Source organism: Cyprinus carpio, chromosome B4 (genome assembly GCF_018340385.1).
Source record: "Cyprinus carpio isolate SPL01 chromosome B4, ASM1834038v1, whole genome shotgun sequence".
Lineage (NCBI taxonomy): Eukaryota > Metazoa > Chordata > Actinopteri > Cypriniformes > Cyprinidae > Cyprinus > Cyprinus carpio.
Window position 1 is genome coordinate 11,596,860 of NC_056600.1, and position 22,185 is coordinate 11,619,044.

General features: G+C 33.8%; 1 protein-coding gene across 14 annotated transcripts in view; it reads left to right on the forward strand.

Moving 5' to 3' along the window:
• The first annotated feature begins 361 nt into the window (after nucleotides 1-361).
• Nucleotides 362-22,185, forward strand: part of LOC109068130 (ATP-binding cassette, sub-family C (CFTR/MRP), member 9) — a 38,228-nt gene continuing 16,404 nt past the window's right edge. For 2 of the 14 annotated variants that reach the window (XM_042722762.1, XM_042722761.1), the window contains exons 1-22: nucleotides 362-685; nucleotides 2,075-2,260; nucleotides 3,753-3,914; nucleotides 5,254-5,395; nucleotides 5,486-5,607; nucleotides 5,854-6,020; nucleotides 6,327-6,569; nucleotides 6,701-6,889; nucleotides 9,972-10,142; nucleotides 11,622-11,777; nucleotides 11,865-11,999; nucleotides 12,085-12,247; nucleotides 12,461-12,501; nucleotides 12,582-12,724; nucleotides 12,819-12,933; nucleotides 15,417-15,518; nucleotides 17,128-17,200; nucleotides 18,159-18,264; nucleotides 20,129-20,167; nucleotides 20,419-20,454; nucleotides 21,154-21,255; nucleotides 21,966-22,050. In XM_042722762.1, coding sequence (XP_042578696.1) covers nucleotides 3,767-3,914; nucleotides 5,254-5,395; nucleotides 5,486-5,607; nucleotides 5,854-6,020; nucleotides 6,327-6,569; nucleotides 6,701-6,889; nucleotides 9,972-10,142; nucleotides 11,622-11,777; nucleotides 11,865-11,999; nucleotides 12,085-12,247; nucleotides 12,461-12,501; nucleotides 12,582-12,724; nucleotides 12,819-12,933; nucleotides 15,417-15,518; nucleotides 17,128-17,200; nucleotides 18,159-18,264; nucleotides 20,129-20,167; nucleotides 20,419-20,454; nucleotides 21,154-21,255; nucleotides 21,966-22,050 — 2,478 coding nt within the window. In that variant the 5' untranslated portion in view covers nucleotides 362-685; nucleotides 2,075-2,260; nucleotides 3,753-3,766. Of the gene's footprint in view, nucleotides 686-1,959; nucleotides 2,261-3,752; nucleotides 3,915-5,253; nucleotides 5,396-5,485; nucleotides 5,608-5,853; nucleotides 6,021-6,326; nucleotides 6,570-6,700; nucleotides 6,890-9,971; nucleotides 10,143-11,621; nucleotides 11,778-11,864; nucleotides 12,000-12,084; nucleotides 12,248-12,460; nucleotides 12,502-12,581; nucleotides 12,725-12,818; nucleotides 12,934-15,416; nucleotides 15,519-17,127; nucleotides 17,201-18,158; nucleotides 18,265-20,128; nucleotides 20,168-20,418; nucleotides 20,455-21,153; nucleotides 21,256-21,965; nucleotides 22,051-22,185 lie in introns of all 14 variants that reach the window. The other 12 variants (XM_042722764.1, XM_042722766.1, XM_042722763.1 and 9 more) reach the window with 12 other exon arrangements.

Below are 22,185 nucleotides of genomic sequence, written 5' to 3' on the forward strand. Positions count from 1 at the left end.
AATGGGCCTCTTTAGCCTTATTGATGGGACAGTAGAAGCATCAGTAAAGGTTGCTATTTGATTCTTGATGGATGGATGCTTAAAAAATATTAACGGACAGACTGACAGGCAGAACAGTCATAGATAAGATATGATTTTTTTAGTAAAACTGCAATTGTGAACAAAAAGAAACTACAACTCCCGTGAAAGTTCTGGCTGAAGGACAGAGACAGCATGAACTGACAGGGTTAATATTTTGTATAGGGTCATGAAAAGAAAAGCACTTGCAGTAAACTAAGAGTAAAAGCCTTTTTTTTTATTGCCACTGAGTCCTGTGCCTATATAGCCCACACATGCGAAATCTACACACCCCCTGCTGAATGAAATCATGGATGACTTCCATTTCTTTATGCAGCGTAGTAAATCCTCTTTATTTTAATGAGTAATATTATGCACCTGTCAGTGAATCTTCAGTATGATCCAGTTATTCTTGATGTGACCTACATCAGGAGCAGCCACGCTCGTGCACGGGCATCCCTCCTTCATATCTGACGCCATAGCAACGCTACGCTGAAGCAGTGATGCGCGCTTTCTTCAATACCAGAAGGACAATGAGATACAACACCATCGCGTTCACTGTCTAACCGCTGATATCGCATCGTATTTACTGCAAGTATCGACAAAACCTACAACCGGATACATCTAGGTGAGTGTGTCCGCAGTCTTGGCGCATTACATCTTAAATTAATTCATTTAAATCCCAAAGGTTGATTCTGAATGACGTTCACTGCCTTATCTTATTTACAATGGCCTGTTTTGAACGTGTTGATATTATTGTGCATTTAATTACATTTTACGCGCGGTTGTAATGTCATAAGGTGAATATGACATGGTTCAATGTGCTCATGTAGAGATACGTCACTTATAAATTACCAGAATTAGGTTAAATCGAGGTTTCATTGTTATTCTTTGTCAGGTAAGATTGTTTTACAGAAGCAACAACCATGTGACTTGGTGTTCCGATTACAGTTGACTGTAAATACAGTATTTACGAGTAACATTGATAACAAATTGTTAGCGAAATTAAATGCAAAAAGAACAAATAAACTTGATGTTTATAACATCAAGTAAGCTTATTAAAATCGAGTCATTTCAACAATAACAATTTTGTAAATTTAGATTAAGCGACTATAGCCTATAATCTTAAAAATTTATGGTATATGGTAATATTTCCTATTGTTTACGTTTTGACTGTTCATCTAAATATGTATCTATGTCTTTTTTTAAATAATCTAAACGAGAGCAAAATGCACGTTTAAACATAAACACTCTTTTAAGGCAAAATAATAATAATTAAAAAATGTAAAAAAAAATCAAACAGTTAGAAGTGCCACACAGATCTTAAAACCTCATGTACTAAATATAACAAGGGTAACAGTCAACTAACAAATTATTTTAATAGAGCAATAAACACATCTTGACATCCACAAGACAATAATCTACAAAACATGATGACAAAATTAAGAACAAAAATGTAAATCAAACTGGCAAACTAGTAAAATTGCTGCCATAATCGTTCACGCCTCAGTGCATGCTGGGAAAACAGGAATGGTAAATGGTACCATTGCCGGAAATTGGATGAGCAAAGGGTGCACTTAGACAGGATGTTTATGAACATTATGTTGAACTCGCTTAATAATTTTTTTTTTTTTTTCAGAAATTATGCAGAATGGTACAAAATAAATAAAATTAATTAAATTTTTTTTTTTTTTTTTTTTTTTTACATTATTTAAAATTTCAAAAAACAAGAATATAATTCTGTTAAATATAATTTACATTACTGATATTTAAAATAAATTGCTTTATGCAATCTACGCAGAATCATTTGAATTTGAATTTGAATTTTTCTTAACTTTTCGGTCAACTTCTAATTGAAATTTTGCTATCCGAAACTCTGTGTTTTCTAATTTCTTTACCTAGACTGCTTGTTTGGGTATCACACACACCCATGATGGCCAAAAATGCTGTGTAGGCAGGCAGCACACAAGATTATAAGACACAGCCACAGTGTCACAGTCAATCTCTATCTTCTCAGGAGGGTCCGTATATTCATGCCAACATTCCTGTTCAAGTTTGGAAATACGATCCAAGAGCTAGAGAGAGAGAGAGAGAGACCATGAGCAGCTGATACACTGCAGCTAAAAATAATATTCCCTGTGAATTACTCTCTCTTACACCAGCAACGGGCATGAAAAGCTACTAAAGCAGAGCAATTATTTTGGTAAGTTCTTATTTAATAATTTTATATGACTGTCACTGTGGGTTTTACTATTATATTTACTATTCATGCTATACAAAGCCCATAAGTAGAGGAAAGACAATGTCTTGCTGTCAGTGAGCATGTGGAGGGATTTGTATAGCTGTCAGAGTGGGTGGTATCCTATAATAATAATAATAATAATAATAATAATAATCATGAACAGCAGTGTTTTGCACAATAGTATTGAGTATGACTGAGGAGACTATTGTCAAGTAGTCTATTTAATGCACTATTCATGGGCTTTACTTTGTAATTCACTTCATTGCACATCAACCAAGACAGCAATTCTTTCTTTGGTTTCTGTAGCACATTTTTTGTGAATAATATTAATAAAACCATTCATGATTTTTAAGTCCTGCAGTAAATTTAATAAATTATGACATGAAGACTCCAGTCACATCAGTAGCCTAATATAAGCTGTTTTGTTTTACATGGAGGGTCGCTTCATGAGGGCTGACATGTTGTGATCACGTGACCAGCCAAAGATTGTTATTATATTATTTATATATTATTTTATCTGACACTTTGGTTGCGGAATAAATAATTCAATATTTAATAGGCTTTCACAGCCATATATGCTGTTAATATCAGCATTTCTAACTAAAAACTTTTCTTTACTTTTCATAGGTTTTTGCAAAATGCATAAATGTAAATGCAAAACTTTTTTGTCCTGCCAATATAGTCATTATTTTATGTGATATCATGATGATATGACCAGGGCTATTATAGTTAACTAAAACTAAGTCCATCAAACAAATGTTGTTACTTGAAATGCAATAAAATATAAATAAAAACTTTTTTTATTTCAGCTAGTTGCTAAAGCAACATCTCTCATTGTCATTTAGTTTATCTTGATGTGCTTAAATAACAAACTAAAACTGAAATATATATATATATATATATATATATATATTTTAATTAATTATATTACCATAATAATTATTATACTAAAACTATAATACATAAAAAATATTTGTCAAAAATAATTAAATTTACATTATATTTTAATAATGTTTTTTATATTATTATAGGACACACACCGTGCAAGCTTCAATCTACAAGGGTATATTCTGCCCAAGCAAACATTACTGTCTGTTGTGATGTTGTATAATGCAGCTATCCTGTATGAGAAATTAAACTTTGCTGGTAAATGAATTGGCTGAGAGGTACAGGCAGTGTCCCTAGAGAGGGTTTGTTAATCTTGCTCTCACACTGATTGTCAGCAGAGGATCAATGTAGTCAGTCAAACACTTTGTCGGACCTCATAGTCAATAATGATTACAGGAATACTGCTTTCTAATACTCAAAGCTGGCATACTGCAAACTGAAAGTCTAAGTCAGTTTAAGTGTAAATGAACAATTGATTTTTCCTGAAATATATAATTTTTTAGATTACAGTTATTTGTACTGAATGCTATATATTCAAATCTAACATACATGCATTTTTATTTAGCCCAGTCAGGTGACATGGCCCTGTCTTTCTGTGGGAACAACAAAGGTAGTAATGCCTACAGTGTGGAAAATGGAGTCCTGAACAATGGCTGCTTCGTGGACGCTCTCAACCTCGTCCCTCATGTATTTCTTCTCTTCATCACCTTCCCCATCCTGTTCATTGGTATGAATGACCTTGTCTTTCTTCCCTCTTAAACAACTATTCACATTTTGCAGTTGGTTACAGGGTTGTGTTCCATTTAGAATTTAATACGGATTGGCTTTTAATTAGTGCTGTGAAAGGATTAATCGCGATTAATCGCATACAAAATAAAAGTCGCGATTAATCGTTTCACAGCACTAATTTTCATTAAGAATCCTAGTGTTTTATTTTATTTGATGATATGATACATTTTATTATTTTATTTTATGTCTTTTATTATATGATAGATTTTATTTATTTTATTTTATGTCTTTATGATATGATAGATTTTTATTTTATTATCAACTTTATAATTCTTCATTATAATTTAAATATAAGTAGAATAAAAATGGATTGAAAATTAATAATCAATATTCACTGTAATTTTTCATAATTCACTATATTATATTTTTCACAAATTTATTTTTATATTAATTAATCTAATTTATCTTTTTTACTTTATTTTTCACAAATGTTATTTTACACAAAAATAACAAACAAGCAGACCACAAAACAAAAACAGAATCATCTAGTTTGCACACACACAATACCATTAGACTTTACACTTGATATAACAAAATAGAATAATAAATCTAAAGGATTTTCGAATAATTGTCCCATTTTTTTCCATCAATATTGTCCGACTGCCAACCTAAATTTTCTTTCCATTTCGCGAATGTCTGTGATGATTATGGATAGTCCTGTTTTGGAGGGAATTATTTCACACAGCCACTTGTTAAAAGCTTACATTTTAATTTATCTTATATTATTAATTAATAAATGTATTTATTTATTTGGAGCCACACAACATAAAGCTTACAAAGTGGAACCCTTAAATTGAATGCCTGATGTGTGATATGTGAATTTCTTTGGATTAAAGCTCAGTAAATTCTAGTTCTTGTCATTCCAATTAAGATTTCTGTGACTTGTAGGCAATTTTCAAGGGAGCCAGATCTTAAATGGTTTATGGCATACACCATGCCTTCAAAAGCTGAAGGGCCTAGACACTGTATCAGAACTAAATGGGCCAATTCATTATCTGTATTGGCTCCCCAAAGAGCCTTTACGCAAATCCTTCTCAAAAAATCATTTTCTCTGACACCACAGTGGTGTCAGTGCCATTCCTCATTCAGTCTCATAATGAAAAAATGTTTCCCATAACAGAATTACTACTCTATTAGCCAAAGAAAGGAAAACAATGAAAAATCGAGACAGGCGGGGACAGATACAGGATGGTGATTAACAAAGTAAATGTTAACTGTATATTATATTAGACACACAAGGGGATAATATAATTACATATGTGTGTGTTGGTGTCCAGGCTGGGGTAGCCAGAGCTCAAAGGTGCAGATCCATCATAACACCTGGCTGCACTTTCCTGGCCACAACCTGCGCTGGATCCTTACCTTCACACTGCTGTTTGTGCATGTGTGCGAGATCGCCGAGGGAATCGTCTCCAATACGTTGGTTTCAACACACATTCAAAATATTTGAGTGTTTATGACTGTTATGCATTTATGTTTATGTCTTTGTGTTTGAATGGATCGTTGTAGACGGATGGAGTCTAATCACTTGCACCTCTTCATGCCAGCGCTGATGGGATTCATAGCGGCCACAACATCAGTCGTATATTATCACAATATAGAAACCGCCAACTTCCCCAAACTCCTGCTGGGTAAATCAATGTCCATTTCATTATGCAAATGTGATGCTGGCTGTTAATAATAAAATGTACTTTAAGTGTTGCCGTTTCATCTCCTACATTATATAACAGTTAGTATCAGTCCTCTAATTTAAATAAAACACTTTCAGTCAGGGTGTTGCTTAGCAACATGTAAAGGTTGATTCATATTTTAGTTAGTTTCTGTCCTTGTAATTCTGTATGAGAAAGAGAACTAACCTCAGAAATATTCTTTCACAGCGTTATTTATTTATTGGATTCTGGCTTTCATCACCAAGATGATAAAGTTATGGAAGTTTGCAGAGGAGAGCTTGGGGGTAAAAGAGCTCCGTTTCTGTATCACAGCTTTGCTAGTGGTGCTGTACGGCTTGCTCATGGCTGTCGAGATCAACGTTATCAGAGTCAGGGTGAGTTTAACTAGGGTCATGTGGCAAAAGTTTATTTTTTTGTTTACTATTTTTTTCTATATGCCTCTAATTTGAACCACTAATGTGATATTTCATTTCATTTCATTGCATTGCATTGACCATCAAAACTGCTTGACCAATATTCTTTCTGGTTTACCAAGGTAGTTAGGCTGTTTAAGTAGTTAAAGTGAACACAAAATAAAAATCCAACATCCAAAACGCAACATACTAGTTTGTTTAGTAGGGTAATTACATTCTACTGTCAAACCATATGACATGTATCTTTTATTTTTCTCTTACCTGCAGAAGTATGTGTTCTTTGCCAACCCCCAGAGGGTCAAGCCGCCAGAAGACTTGCAGGACTTGGGCGTGCGATTTCTCCAGCCCTTCGTCAACCTCCTCTCCAAGGCAACATATTGGTGGATGAACCCACTCATCATTGGAGCCCACAAGAGACCCATTGAACTGAAGAAGATTGGCAAACTTCCAATCGCAATGAGGGCCTTGACCAACTATATGCGTCTGAAAGACTCCTATGAGGAACAGAGGGTATGTTCAGAAGATCACAGGTTTAAGAACAAAATAATGATATAAAGGAACAACGTTTTCATATTTGATGACATTGTAATAATGAGAAGTGTCAGTTGACCAGTGTCTCTTTGCTTGTATAATTCTGACAGCAGAAAACAGAGGACCCAGAGAAATCCCCATCCATCTGGAAGTCCATGTACCGGGCATTTGGAGGGTCGATACTCCTCAGCAGCACTTTCCGGTACATGGCGGACTTGCTGGGCTTTGCCGGGCCACTCTGCATCTCTGGGATTGTGGGAAACCTGCATAGTTCAACAGAGATTGACAGGACAAACAAGGTGTGTGTTTCATCTCATTATAAAGTGTCGCCATTTTTGATAGTCTGTCAATATGGTTACAGACACTATTCATGGTATTGTGAGAATAGGAAACATTGCAAAAAATAAAATATTAATTCTAGTTTTCCAGTAAGAACATGTAATTATTCTGAGATACATTTCAAGATACATTTACTTGAGAAGCAAAATGACAGAAGATATCAAGGGACAAATTTTCTAAACAGGGCAAATTAGTGTTATAGTGCAATTCCATAAAAGTGCTGATGGGAGGGGAAAATTCTGTGGGTGACTTACTAGCAATGTGCACATTAAAGAACAAATGACGCAGCCAGATCATTTCCATAATGACCAGCGCAATCTACCAAGAGCATCGCAAATTACCACCCGCTTTTAAGACTTGCTTTTTTTGGGTGTTAAATAATGGTGCAAATACCAGTAATTTGACAAGCGCAAACCTTAGTAAATCACGTTGCGTGATTAATTTTAATACTCTCCTCCCATAAATTTTGTGTCTGAAAGGAAAACTCCAACAACTGCATATTCAGTAAGGTCAGGTGAAAAATAACTGTGTCCATGCCTTTCAGTGCTAATTTTTCACTGCGCGTCTACTATTTTAATGTTAAAAAATGGTTTGCATTGGCGCAAGCTGTAAGTAAATCTGGCCCCAAGTCTTGCTTTTTTTTTAAAAAAGTGCGTTTTTGCTAAAAATTTTGTGCTGTTTTAAGCAAGTAAAAAAAGTAAGAATCAATATCTTAAGTCATTTTGCCTTCAAGTACTGCATATGCATCTTGATTTATCAGTGTTTAGATATTTGTACTGGAAAACAAGACAGAAATACTAATTAAAAAAATTATCTTTGGAATAAACAGGCATGATTTTGCTTATTCGTTAAATTGAATTCAAGGATACAAACAACTGTCAATCCCAAACACATACTAGAGAGATGGTAAAACAGGGAAATGGAGGGATAAAGGAAACTACACAACTTATGCAGTGGAAATATATTACAATCCAGTCACTGTCTCACAGCACTTTGATATTATCTCATTTACTTTGGAACCCATTCATAATGTCCCTTGTTAAATAATTTAGGACGTTGATCAAATAGCTGTCAATTAAATTATTTGGTGCAGATACTGGTCTGCTGGTTATGCTGCTAATTACAGTATATTTATTTATTTTTTCCTGGGTGCAACGTGACAGTTGCCTATATTGTAGAGAATGATCTACTGTCTGATATCTGCTCTTTTGCCTTGCTATTTATAACTTCCTGTGTGATGTCACAGAGGCATCACGCAGTGTTGGGGGTAACGCATTACAAGTAACAAGTTACGTAATCAGATTACTTTTTTCAAGTAACTAGTAAAGTGAAGCATTACTTTTTAATTTACAAGAAAATATCTGAGTTACTTTTTCAAATAAGTAACAGTAGTTACTTTTTTCCCATTTATTGATTGAAAGATCTCCTGTCTCCTTGTTGAGAGAAATCGGGAGTAAGATGTTACTTTAGTTCTAGACTAAATGTGAACATGCATTAATTAATCTCACGCACTCACAAAAAAACAAAAAACAAAATCAGATTTAGATTCCCTCAAAATTAATAAAAACAGTTAAAAGCAACCCAGAATATGACTCAAAGCTTCAATAATTAAATAGTTAAATAATACAAATATCCTTTATGTATTTAATCCCATTTTATTAACCAATTTGCTGCTGACCTTCGATGATCCAAGTCAACCATACTAATAAGCAAAACTTACACAAGATAAACTAACATTTCTCCTTCTTTTTTATTGCTGAAGAGTGCTGACCTTTCTTCTGTGTTCTACTCTACAGACGTGAATTTACATTTCCTTCAGCCTGAGGCTTTTGGTGTGAAAGGGCTTTTACATTTGCCAAAAATAGAACTTTTTATATTAAAAGCAAAAAGCAAGCCCAGCCCCGATTTAAAAAGTAACGCAAAAGTAACATAACGCATTACTTTCAATAAAAAGTAACTAAGTAACGTAATTAGTTACTTTTTTAGGAAGTAACTCAATATTTTTAAAAGTAACTTTCCCCAACACTTGGCATCAGTGTTATTAATGAGAGGACCATATGTCATCGCCTTGAGATGACAGCATTTACTAGATTTCACACAGTGTGTTTTCCCTGCTCAGATGACCATGATGTCATGTGTGCTTGAAAAAACACTCTCATGAGGTTTGGATAAGGATGGATTCTTTGTGGAAAACTCAGGATGTGATAAAAACTCGGCTGACTGAATGAATGATGTTATTGCATTTATCTTGTCATAGTGTCTAGCACATGTCTGCAACCAAGTATTAGCAAATGCCTTTTGTTTTAAATTTGAACAATATATATTACTTTAAAAAAAAATAATAATAATACTTATTTAGCAAGGATGCATTAAATTTATCAAAAATGACAGTAAAGACTTTTACATTATTACTAAATAAATGTCTATTAAAATAAATTCCATTATTGTGAACTTGCAGGACTGGAGACTAGAGGAACAGCTGCTGAAAATTCAGCTTTGTCATCACAGGAATAAATTACATAATAAAATATATTAAAATTGAAAACATTTATTTTAAACTGTAATTATATTTCACAATATTACAGTATTTTACTGTATTTTTAATCAAATAAATGTAGCCCTGTTGAGCATAAGAAAACTAAAAAAAATAAAAAAATAAAAAAAATACAAAAATACAAAAATCTTTCCAATACCAAACTTTTGAATGTCAGTGTGTGTTTTTTTTATTTTATAATGTATTATATTGAAAATAATTTATAATTTTTAAGTGTGGCTTCAATCCAAATACATTTTGGGGTCACTGTATAAATGTGTGACAAAATGAAGCCAGAACAGTCGTACATATCTGTGTGACATGGAAAATTCATCACTCAAATCGCACTCCCTCTCACCCACACATCGCTGCCAGCAACACTCTGTTTAAGTGACTCCTTCTTTTTATTTTATTTTAGTGTATGTGTATGCTTGTGGATGACCTCAGTGAGGGCTGAAATGCCTGGGTTTTTTTGTGTGTGTGTTCATACTCTGTTTATGTCCTGTCAGACAGCGAACATGACTTTCGGGGTGTTCTTCATGTCTTCCAATGAGCTGCTGAAGAATACGTCTGTTCTGGCGGTTCTGCTGTTCCTGGCACTCGTGCTGCAGCGAACATTCCTGCAGGCCTCCTACTACGTCACAATAGAAACCGGCATTAACCTGCGCGGGGCACTGCTTGTAAGTTTCAGAGAGTTTACTGGAAGTCAAACATGAAGTGAATTATCAAACAAATTTATATTTTAACAGTCTGCACGACACACTTCAAGTTGTATTGTACAACACAAAATATTATATTAGACAAATACTTACCTTAGTAGGAAAGTGAAGTTGCTTTATTCTATTCTATTCTATTCTATTTTATTCTATTCTATTCTATTCTATTCTATTCTATTCTATTCTATTTTATTCTATTCTATTCTATTCTATTCTATTCTGCTTTATCCTGTTAGATTCTATACAACTGTACTTTGTCCCATTATTCTTTTCTACTGTACTTTGTCCCATATTCTGTTATATTTCTACTCTGTTGTATTAAATTCTATTAAATGTATTATATTTTTCTAATTATGTTAATTTATTCTATTTAGGTCTGTACTGTTATTATCTGCTTTGTCCAATCCTATTCTATTTTATCCTATTCTGATTTGTTCTGTTAGATTCTGTTTTATTTTTTCTACTCTGTTCTATTGAATTCTATTCCAATTATTCTATTCTATTCTATTGTTAATTTCAATTATACTTCTAATTATGTTAATTTACTTTATTTAGGTCTGTTTTGTTATTATCTGCGTTGTCCTATTCTATTCCATTCTATTCTTTTCTGCTTTGTCCTGTTTGATTCCATACTGTATTTTGTCCCATTATCCTTGTCTACTCTACTTTATCCCATATTCAGAATTGTATTCTTTCTATTCTGTTCTGTTGAATTCTATTCTATTCAATCTATTCTATTGTTCATTTCAATTATGTTTTATGTAAATCTATTCTATTTGGGTCTGTTCTGTTATAACCTGATTTGTTCTATTCTATTCATTTCTATTCTATTCTATTCTCCTGTTTTTACTCTTTTGTCCCATTCTATTTGGTCTGTTTTATTCTTTCTACTCAGTTCTATTCAATTCTGTGCAATTCAGTTATGCTTTGTTTTGTTTGGGTCTGTGTTCTGTTATTATCTGTTTTTTTCTATTCTGTTCTGTTCTGCTTTGTCAGTGTTGTTATTGTAACCTGATACTAAAAGTATTAAATGTTTTTGTTAATTGAAAGGAAGCTGAAAAGAGTATAAATATCAGCAGACTTGAGGTTTTAAAATTACTAAAACTAATATTAAATAACGCTAAATATAAATATTTAATTAAAACAAAAAGTAATAAAAATGACAAAATTATTCAAACTAAATTTTAAAAGAAATATAAAAATAATTAATTAATTATATTAAAAATTACTTCAAAATATTAGTAAATATTATAATGTTATATAATATTACCACAATAACAGTGATGACAAATATACTATTATATTTTATTCAGTCTGTATCTGATATGTCATATTGCATTGTATTCTAGTTTAGTCTAGTCTTTTCTGCTGTATAGGAGACCTAAAATCAAAGTTAGCATTAAAGTGTTTTTCTGTTATTCATGTGTTGGTTCTCATCCTTAAGCAATGATCTACAATAAAATTCTGCGTCTCTCCACGTCAAACATGTCCATGGGAGAGATGACCCTCGGCCAGATCAACAATCTTGTTGCCATAGAAACCAATCAGCTCATGTGGTTTCTCTTCTTATGCCCCAACCTGTGGGCCATGCCAGTTCAGGTATATCATAGCAAAATACTCCTGCATTTGTGAAAACATTAAATCAGTTGTGTCCCTAGGCAAAACATAACTTATTTCTGTTCATAGATCATTATGGGAGTGATCCTGCTGTATTATTTGTTGGGTAACAGTGCGCTGATAGGGGCCGGCGTCATTTTGCTGCTGGCCCCGGTTCAGTACCTAATCGCTACCAAGTTGGCAGACACACAGAAGAGCACGCTGGTGAGCTTTACTTACAACTTTGTGCATGTGCATGCTGTCAACACACCACCAAGTTCATGTTTGTGACTTCTAAATATTTTCTCAGGACTACTCAACAGACCGTCTTAAAAAGACTACAGAGATCCTAAAAGGAATAAAGCTGCTGAAGCTCTATGCATGGGAGAACATCTTCTGTGACCGTGTAGAAGAAACCAGAGGAAAAGAGCTCACCAGTCTCAAGACTTTTGCCCTCTACACATCAATGTCCAGTATGAGATGCTCCTCCCTCTATCATATGCCCCACCCACATACAACAACCCACATACATACACCCCCCCCCCAACTTTCTAAAAATAACCCACCCTCAATACATATTCTCAATCTCATTTGTTAAACTTTCGGAATCAGGGTTGTTTGGTTCTAATAGCTAATAGTTTCTGAAACTTTCTGAAAATAACTGCTGGCTCTTTTTATCTCCACAGTATTTTTGAATGCCGCCATCCCCATTGCTGCAGTGTTGGCGGTAAGAGATGCATCATGAGAGTTTTAATCACTTCTATTTTATCCACCATGCAGACCGTAGTACTTTTCTTGTTCTTGTAGACCTTTGTCACACATGCCTATATTGAAGAGGTCAGGCTCAGTCCAGACAAGGCGTTTGCATCTTTGGCTCTATTCCACATCCTGGTCACTCCACTCTTCCTGTTATCCACAGTGGTCAGGTTTGCCGTCAAGGCCCTTGTCAGGTATGTCGTTTAACCAAACAAGTAATCAGATCCAACATTGCTTCATAAAATTGCCTTTCCTGGAAGGATCTGATCATCTGGTTGATGTCTGCAGTGTACAGAAGCTCAGCGAGTTCCTGCAAAGTGATGAGATTGGAGACGACAGCTGGAGAAATGGAGAAATGTCCATGTGTCTAGAGTTCGGCAAGAAATACAAATACCATGGGGATGTGAGTGCTCACACACGAATTTGAACCTTAAATGTGTGGTCACATTTACAGTCGCTTGTTGAAATTTCATGGGCGAAATCCAGTCATTTCAACAGGAATCGACAAAATTGGGAAGAAAGGCTTCCATGCAGATTTCTCAACAGGTTGAAATTGGCTACGAAAATTCACTGTGTTGACCAACAGAAAGCTGCTTGGTTTGACTTGCTACAATATTGACAATGGACCTATTATGCCCACAAAATTCACTATGTGACTGCACCTTAAGACTTAACGTTCAGCAGAGCTGCTTTTAGAGGAACTGTTGCTAATATAGTCAGTTTGGGTGATGTTGGACACCTTGGGATGCCATGTGATAATCTCCAGTTTTTTTGAAAAGCGTTCCGTAATATATTTGGCATTAGAGCAGCATTTTATGAAGTTTAAAAATGGATGCAATGTTCTTGGATCAGTTTTAGGGGAGAAATATTATATGTTGATTAACTGGGACTTTTCTTGCCGTGTAACTGAGAGAAACAAATTAATATTATTAACAAATTAAAGTGTATATATTATCTCACTGGAAATTCAGTTTAAAAAAATAAATAAAAAAAATAACACTGAGAACATATTAAATAAATGGCCATTAATTTAATTTACAAATTTTTACATTTTTTGAGGAAAATATGAGGGCTGAATGCCCATGCGAAACTGTAGAAGGGTTTTTAGTGTTTTTTAGCAGGTTGCTCTCTTTTTGTGGGGATTTTTTCCACACATTTTATTTTCTGCCGTGTTAAAGTCAAAAAAGGTAATAGAGACAATTTAAATTTTTTTTTTTGACATTTAATTACACAATTTAACAGTTATATTTAGCAACCTGAGTCAATTGCGGCATTAAACATTTTCAAAACTCTTGTATTTGTGTCTATGAAGTGTCTCAGGGATTCTAACTGAGATAAACTTGACGTCATAACCCTCTACATGACCTCCAATAACAGCAAACATGAGACTCCACACGGTCATGTCTCTAGAGACAACTATCCCATGTTTAAGGGGCAGAAACGGGAGCTGGTCATTCCTTAGCCAGCAAAGCTGAGATCTCATAAACATGTTAAAGAGAAGCTCCTCTCTCTGGTCAGTGCAGGGGCCCTCAGCTGTTCTCTGACAGAGGGACAAATATATGAGAGGACTAAAACTGTGCATCCCCCAGAGAGGAGCAGAGCTGGAGCAAAGGGTGAGGAAAGGGAAAGAACCAGAAAGTGAGGTTAAGGATGGAAATGTATACTGTGACATGAAGAAGGGGGTTCCAGGAGAGGAAATAGTGTTAAGCTGGGAAAATCGCTTGACTAGATGCAAGCGGGAACTCATGTTCCTTGTTTTAGGACCTGACAGCAGCTTTTGACTGTCATGTGATGTTTGCTGATCCAAAATTCTGTCATTATGTTTTTTAAAACCCACATGCTGTTGTTTTTCACTGAAACACATAAGTAGAAATGTGAGCTGCTCCATCTTTTTGAGTCGTTTTGACATAGAACACATTTTGAGTAGCATGCTTTCTTATTATTTATTTATTAAGTTTCTACTCCAACCCATCATCATGATATAATAATTTAAATGCCGGCTGTGATAAAATATAATTTTTGAAGAAACTGGAAAAGATTCCAAGCAATTCTCAGGATTCTGACAAATATTTACAAATGATTAAAAAGTACAAATATTATTAAATACTCTAAAAAAGAAAATATATTAATTAATAATTTATTATATTAATTTATATTACAGTGCATATATTGAACAATATATTTTCAATTTTAGAAATATGCTTTATTGTAGCAATATAAGTTTCTGCCAGTGTGTCACACCACATATTATATTTTTAAATATTAAACAAATATTACATATTATAAAAAGAAAATATAAAAATATAATTATTAATAATTAATTATTTACATTTCAGTGCATGTAATTACAATTTTAGTGGTTTTTATTATAGCTATATAAATATCAACGTCACACCACATAATAAATAATCAATTATTAAATATTATACATGTATTAAATTTTTAAAAAGAATATCAATATATAATTATTATTTATATAATTATTTATATCACAGTGCATATATTTAACAACATATTTACATAATTAACAATATATTAACATATATGCTTTATTATAGTGATACATTTTCTGGTAATCTGTCACACAACATTAAAGCATTAAAATGACATTTATTGTTTGAATATTATAATAAAATTGACAATTTCAAAGTTGGTACCTTGTTTTATTAAAGATAAAACATGAAACTGTCTTTTTTTCTTTGCTTTTGATCATGTTTATCCTCAAACTGCCCTTTTTGATTCAAAATGATATGGCATGTCACAAATATTAGAAGAATCTTTTACATACAGTGACAGTTTGTAATGATCTGGACTCCTAAAAGGATGATCAAAACCAGCATTTTTAGATGAATTATTTCTTTTAATTGTCTCTTAATCTCATTTTAGACGAAGGTGATCAACAGGAAGGACCGTTATCGTATGGATAACTACGAGCAGCCCATGCGCAGGCAGCTGCGGCCCACAGAGACCGAAGATGTCGCCGTAGAGGTCAGACGTTACTATCCTCAGCAGAGACACTGATTCTCAGGCGTTTCTCGCTCATAGAGCATGTGCTAAAGTTCATTAAGACAGCTCAGGATCTGCATGTTCTCATCCAGATGCCAGTAACCTTTAAGTCACGGCTAATAGGTTGTTTTACTTCAACTGTGCTGGAAGAAGTGTCCGAAGCCCATTTCAGTTTCTTGTTTTTTTTTCTTCTGTTCATTCCTTTCTGAGCTTTTTTAAAACTCACCATCTGGGGTTTGTAATAATTTCTCAGACATGGTGGTTTGGTTTCAGCTTCCCTCTGAGTGCAGTTTGGGATTCTCACGAGAAGAAAAACTGGGACTTAAAATCAGAAGGACATTCATTTTTATGTGTTTATTTTTTTGGTTTCGCCTCTGTCTCTCGGTCCCCCGAGGGTCCTCTTCCTTCGACATCCCTCGAGAGTGGGGGTGGGAATCGTAAATAATGTACAATGGTTCTGATTCGGCTTAATGATTCACATTCCTCAATGATTCCATTAATTATTCTTTCTGTAACTTAAAAAAAGGGTCCCACTTTATATTAAGTGGCCTTAACTACTGTGTACTTACATTTAAATTAATCATTTGGTACAGTGTACTTATTGTGTACATATGTTTTTACATTGTACTTTTAAAAAACCTGCATGTAATAACATCTATTAATTTCTGTATATTTATAATTACACTGTTGACCCATCCCTTACACCTAAGCCACCTTTAAACCTACCCATACCTCCAACCCTGTCCCTAATCATACCTGTATCCCACCTCAATAGCAGCAAAAGTGGTTTGCAATACAATATAAACGCAGTAAGTACATTGTACTTATTTTTTGATCTAAGTACATAATAGTTAAGGCCATCTAATATAAAGTGGGACCAAAGAAAGAATGGACAGAGAATGGACTGAAAAAGAATTCTTATAGTGTTCACTAACCTCACCTTAGTAACTGCACTTAAAAGAAAATAAAAGAAAAAATAATCACATTTGAAAGTTGATTGTTGATGTTTATGCATGCAACTTAAAGTCTAAAAAGTTCTGATGCATATATTTTATATTATGAGGCAAGAATATAATTTATATATTCATTTAAATTTTTTTTTAAATGCAACTGGTTCAGGAAAACAAAAGTCTCTTATCTAATAAGTTTAGTGGCTGAACACATAAACACACACGTCCTCATGGACTTTCCCACAGTGACATCCGCTCACTTTGTTATGAATATGGCCTAATCTACTCTGACATTTACACTCCTTCACTTCAGTCATTCTCAACCATTACTCCCATTTTACCCTCTCTCTCCCTGCTCTCTTGTTCTCACAGATGTTTTTGATTGTTCGGCGTTCTCCCTTTTCCCAGTATTCTGTTCTGGCCTACTGTACTGCTCTGATGGATGGGAGTATTATCATTATTGTAAATAAACATTAAGAAAATAGAATTCAGAACGCATCCGGAATATGTAAGCGTGACAGAAGCAGCTTGTATGAGCAAAGATGAAAAGATCATATCACGTGCATTCTGCTCTGTGCTGGTTTGTTTCCATCATTCTTAACCCTGTGGTTTTTGTTTGTATTGGTGAATGTGTCATTCAGGTGAATGATGGCTTCTTCACATGGGGAAGCAACTTGTCCACGCTGACGGACATCAACATCCGAATCCCTACAGGTACACTCTGCTTACTACTACTCTCAGACAATCAATGACTTCTTATTTATTTTTATTTTTTAATTAATTAAATATAATAAATAAATGCTCCTAGATATCAAGAGTACTTGTTATTTATTTATAATAAATAATAAATAAATACACACACATACATTCATAAATATTCCTAAACACAATAGTCTTTGTTATTCATTTATTTATTATAAATTATGAATAATTTATTATTATTTATAATAATAATATGTTTCTATAATATTTAATAAATACTCTTAGATGAAGACAGCTTGCTATTTATTTAATTATAATAAATAATATATAAATATCATAAATTAATAAATAAATACTCTTAGATACCAAGAGTCCTTGTTAATTGTTTATGTATTTATTTAATGAATTATTTATTATAAATAATCTGTAACTATAATAAATAAAATAAATAACTATATATATATATATATACCAAGGATTCTAGTTTGTTTGCTTGCAATAAATATATAACCTTAGATACCAAGAGTTCTTTTTATTTATTTATTTATTTATTTGTCAATAATACTTAAAGTTTTTTTTTTTTTTGTCTGGCATACTTAAAGTTTAACAGAGTTATATTAATTCTAGTTATATATTATTAAATATATTAAACATAGATATATATTATCACTTTCTTATTCATCTACAATACATAAAGGAGATCATCATCTCAGTGAAGATCAAAATGTAATATAAATGGTTAATTTTTATTGGCAAGTTGTTGTTAAAAAGAAAAAAAATCTAATAAAAATCAATCAAACGGCTGAAAATATGAATTCTTAATAGTTATTGTGTTGGCTAATGACAACTAACATCAATAAAACCTTTGACAACCAACATAAACTACTCATACATAAACATGTCATCAAACCACAACTTTTTTGCTCATATATAAAACTGTGATTAACCTTCACCTTGTTTCCCTCTTCAGGTCAGCTGACCATGATTGTGGGCCAGGTGGGTTGTGGGAAATCATCCCTGTTATTGGCCATGCTGGGGGAGATGCAGACAATCAGTGGGAAAGTCTACTGGAGCAAGTGAGAATTTACACATTTGCATAGTTACTGTCAAAAATATGTTTAAGAACATTTATGGAGCTTGTGACTTGTTTTTTTAGAAACTCAAAGGGACCAAAATTCCCTCCTGTTGTCTCTTGCCCCCTAAAGCAGTTGAATGTTTGCATTAATGTAGCAGAAAACAGGGGAGTACATCTGCATGCCAGATCCATCAGATGCTAATCAAAGTCTTCATCTGTACAAACACACATGCACATAAATAGCCCACTGTCCAATGCATCCGCTATTATTATGATGTATGTACCACTGTGTGCATACACAGATGTGTGTGAGGGCCGTCTTACTCCTTGTGTGTGTGTGTGTGTGTGTGTGTGTGCGTGTGTATGTGTGTGTCTTACTCCATTTATTACTCTTTCCACTGCTCTCTGATTTCTTCTGTCCTTTTCTCCCACATGTCATTCTGTTGTCTGTGTTATCAGCACACAAGGGAAATGCTTTTCTTTCTGTGAATCTCTCCATCTCCCTGCTGGAGATGGTCTCTGATTAGCATTTGGAAGCAAAGCCAAGCAGATCTATATGGTTTCTATACTTCATCAATTATAGAAAGTCTAAGTCCTTAAAAATTTATATACAGTGGCTCCAAAACAGTATTTTCTTAAGTCACATTTAAAAATGTTAATTGCATTAGATAACTCAATACTAAACCATTTAAAAGCTTTGTTATTTGTTGCCTTTTTTTAATTAAAATTTACATATCCAGATCCTTTTCTAAATAAAAATAAATTTTTTATAAAATAAAATATACTAATGTAATAATGTACCATTGCCCTTTTCCACACAAATAATTAATTAAATAACTACCTTTTTTTTTTGGTCTAATTTTTAATTAAAATGCTAAAACACATACAAATAAAAATGAGAATGTAAACTTAAATCTATTTTGAAATCTATTTTGCTATTGTTCTCAAGACAGAAAATACATATAGAAAATACAGAATCAGAATCTTGGATCTTTGGTTTATTAATTTATTATAATCTGTAAACACTCTTGGTTTCTGTTAATAATAAATTTGAAAACAATAGGCCTTGTCATAATGACAGCAGAAATACCAGAGGAAATATCTTGTTTAAATACTTAAGTTTGTTGCCCTTGTATAGTCCTCAAAATATTTGAAATGTGTTTGTGCTGGTTTACTTTAACATAAATATGCTTATTATCTAATGCAATTGCATTCAAACATTTTTAAATGTGCCTTAAAGAGAACTTTAAACTCTTTCTACTTTTAAAATGTCACTCTTTTTCTATTTATTTGTGAAATTTATTAGCATTTTCTAAGCGAAAATTGTTTTAAATGAAATCCCATATCAAATTTTTTCATTGTATTTTAAAAAATGTTGTACATACAATGAAAGCGGGCCCAGTGTAGTTTTGGTCCCCATTGACTTTTATTGTATTGACAGACGCCACTGACTGTCCAAATACTTTAATTGTAATTAATGAGGAAAACTAATTTTAGACCTATTGTAATATTTAATTAAATCGTGTTTTGATACAAATTCAGTCTCAGTTCTGGCAGTACTATCTTTGCGAACAGTGCAATGAATGTTGGTCTGCGTTTTCCAGTTTCAAGTTCTCTAATGACAATGACATTACTCTCCAGCTAAAATATAATGCTTATACATTACTAAACCAGTATGTGGAGCACAATTATATCTCAAATGATCACTCTTCACCTCACAAGGAGAGTATGCCAGTGTTCTTACAGAACGTCACGCATCCTGAAGCACTCACTAACTCTGGTCACGTGTGTGTGTGTGTGTGTGTGTGTGTGTGTGTGTGTGTGTTTCTCTCTGTGTCCTCTTCCCGAATGGTGTGCTCAATCAGGCTGCCTGATTATGAGATATTCTTCGATGGGAGCATAAGGTATTTCACCGGGGGTCTTCACATGCTTACATGCTACACAGCCACACAGTGACCTCTATAAACCAACACTGAGGACATTTTGTAACATGTAGTGAATGGCTGAAAATTGGATTTTAGCTAGTCGTTTAAATTTAGATTGCTTATTATGATTCCAGCAAGGTTATTCACTTTCTATCAGCTAACTAGAAGCGTTTAGAGATATTACTGTGCTGTTCTGGCTGATAACGTCTTCTAATGTACCTGACTTGCAGCGGGCACGATACAGGCCAGTCTCATGAAGAACGGAGGTACACGTTTGCGAACCCTTTCAGCAGATGTGCCATCAACCCCACACGCATTAATTTACCAATACATTTATCCCTTTACATTTATGTGGCTTCTATATAATGGGTGTTTTTGTTTGTTTATTTAAGATGTGCAGTGCAAAGTGTGTGAAAATGCCGGGAGTCTTCACCTCTCTTGGACACCTCAGGGTTTTCTTGTACAGATACTGATTTTGAACAATATTTGGTTTAGTTACAGCCAGACCCCTCCAATGGAAAGCAAAACAGATCTGTATCTGAGGTTTCTCAATATCATGAGGTTTATTTTTGGTTTTGTAGCCATTAATCCGTGTGTGATTTCAGCGCCTCTAGTGGTTGCTGAGTGTAATTTCAAAAAATTAATGTTATCAAACAGGTTTGGGAACTTGTGCCATTGATTGGGCCAACATTGAAAGAGTTAAATTTTTTGCAGAATTTAACCTTACTTTTATGAAAGGGCATGAGAAAATGTCGTAAACACAGACATCAGCTCTCACACTGAAGGGCTCCCTGCATTTCTTTAATCTGTAGTTTTAATCTAATCATTAACAAAGATTTTTTTCCCTTCATTTCATATCAGAACCATTAGTGTTTGCTGTGATGGCAAGCTGAGTGTGTTTTTCCACATTTCCAGGTTATCAGTTGTTTCCTTCTTTCTCTGTTTCTCATCCTGTCATGGCTCAGTAAAAACAGGTACTCTGTGGCCTATGCAGCGCAGAAGTCATGGCTGCTGAACGCCACTGTAGAGGAAAACATCACGTTTGGAAGTCCTTTCAATAAACAGAGGTGAGGTTAAAAAGATCTTCAACTTCACTTTAGAAAATGCTTTTATTTTTGAACATCTTTATTTATCTATTTAATTGTCACAATTATATGTCATTTCTGTCATCTGTCGACAAATCAAAATTGACCCGATATACTTTTTAAGGCATAATTCCTTAAAGGGTTAGTTCACCCAAAAATGAAAATTCTGTCATTAATTACTCACCCTCATGTCATTCCAAACACGTAAGACCTGAGTTCATCTTCGGAACACAAATTAAGGTATTTTCGATTAAATCTAAGAGCTGTTACTGAATGCTCACTTTTTAGCAACCAATCAATTCTCAATAGATAAAATGAAGGCCTATTCCTGTTTCTTTATCATTGAATGTCTCTTTTTACTTGAAATGTGTCAAATTGTGGAAATAGAATTAGTTATGACTGGAGATTACATTGACTTTAAGGCCAAAAAGTGCTGTGAACTTGTCATTGCGGATTATAGCTTCAACAACACTTTGATTTTAAATCAGTCAGCACTTACATTGACATTTCCAAGTTTAATGGGTCAAATTTTTTACAGAATTCAAAGCTCAACTATAATAAAACTCGCTGTGGAAACTCTGGGTCATGGCATCATTAATTTTCGCTCCCTCGAGAGCTCATATTCAAGATTCCTATCCTTATGTTTTTGAGGAAACATTCTTATGTTTTTGAACTCTGAATCTGTTGGACAGATACAAAGCGGTGATTGATACCTGCTCGCTTCAACCAGATATCGACCTCCTTCCTTTTGGAGACCAGACTGAGATTGGAGAACGGGTAAGACAGGGCTGTGCACTGTGTCTGGGCTTGAGACCAGCTCTCTGACCTCAGCTGCTGTGATACTAATCAAATAAAGAGCTGTTATTGAGACTACTATGACTATGACGTTACATCATCAGAATCAAAAGTGTT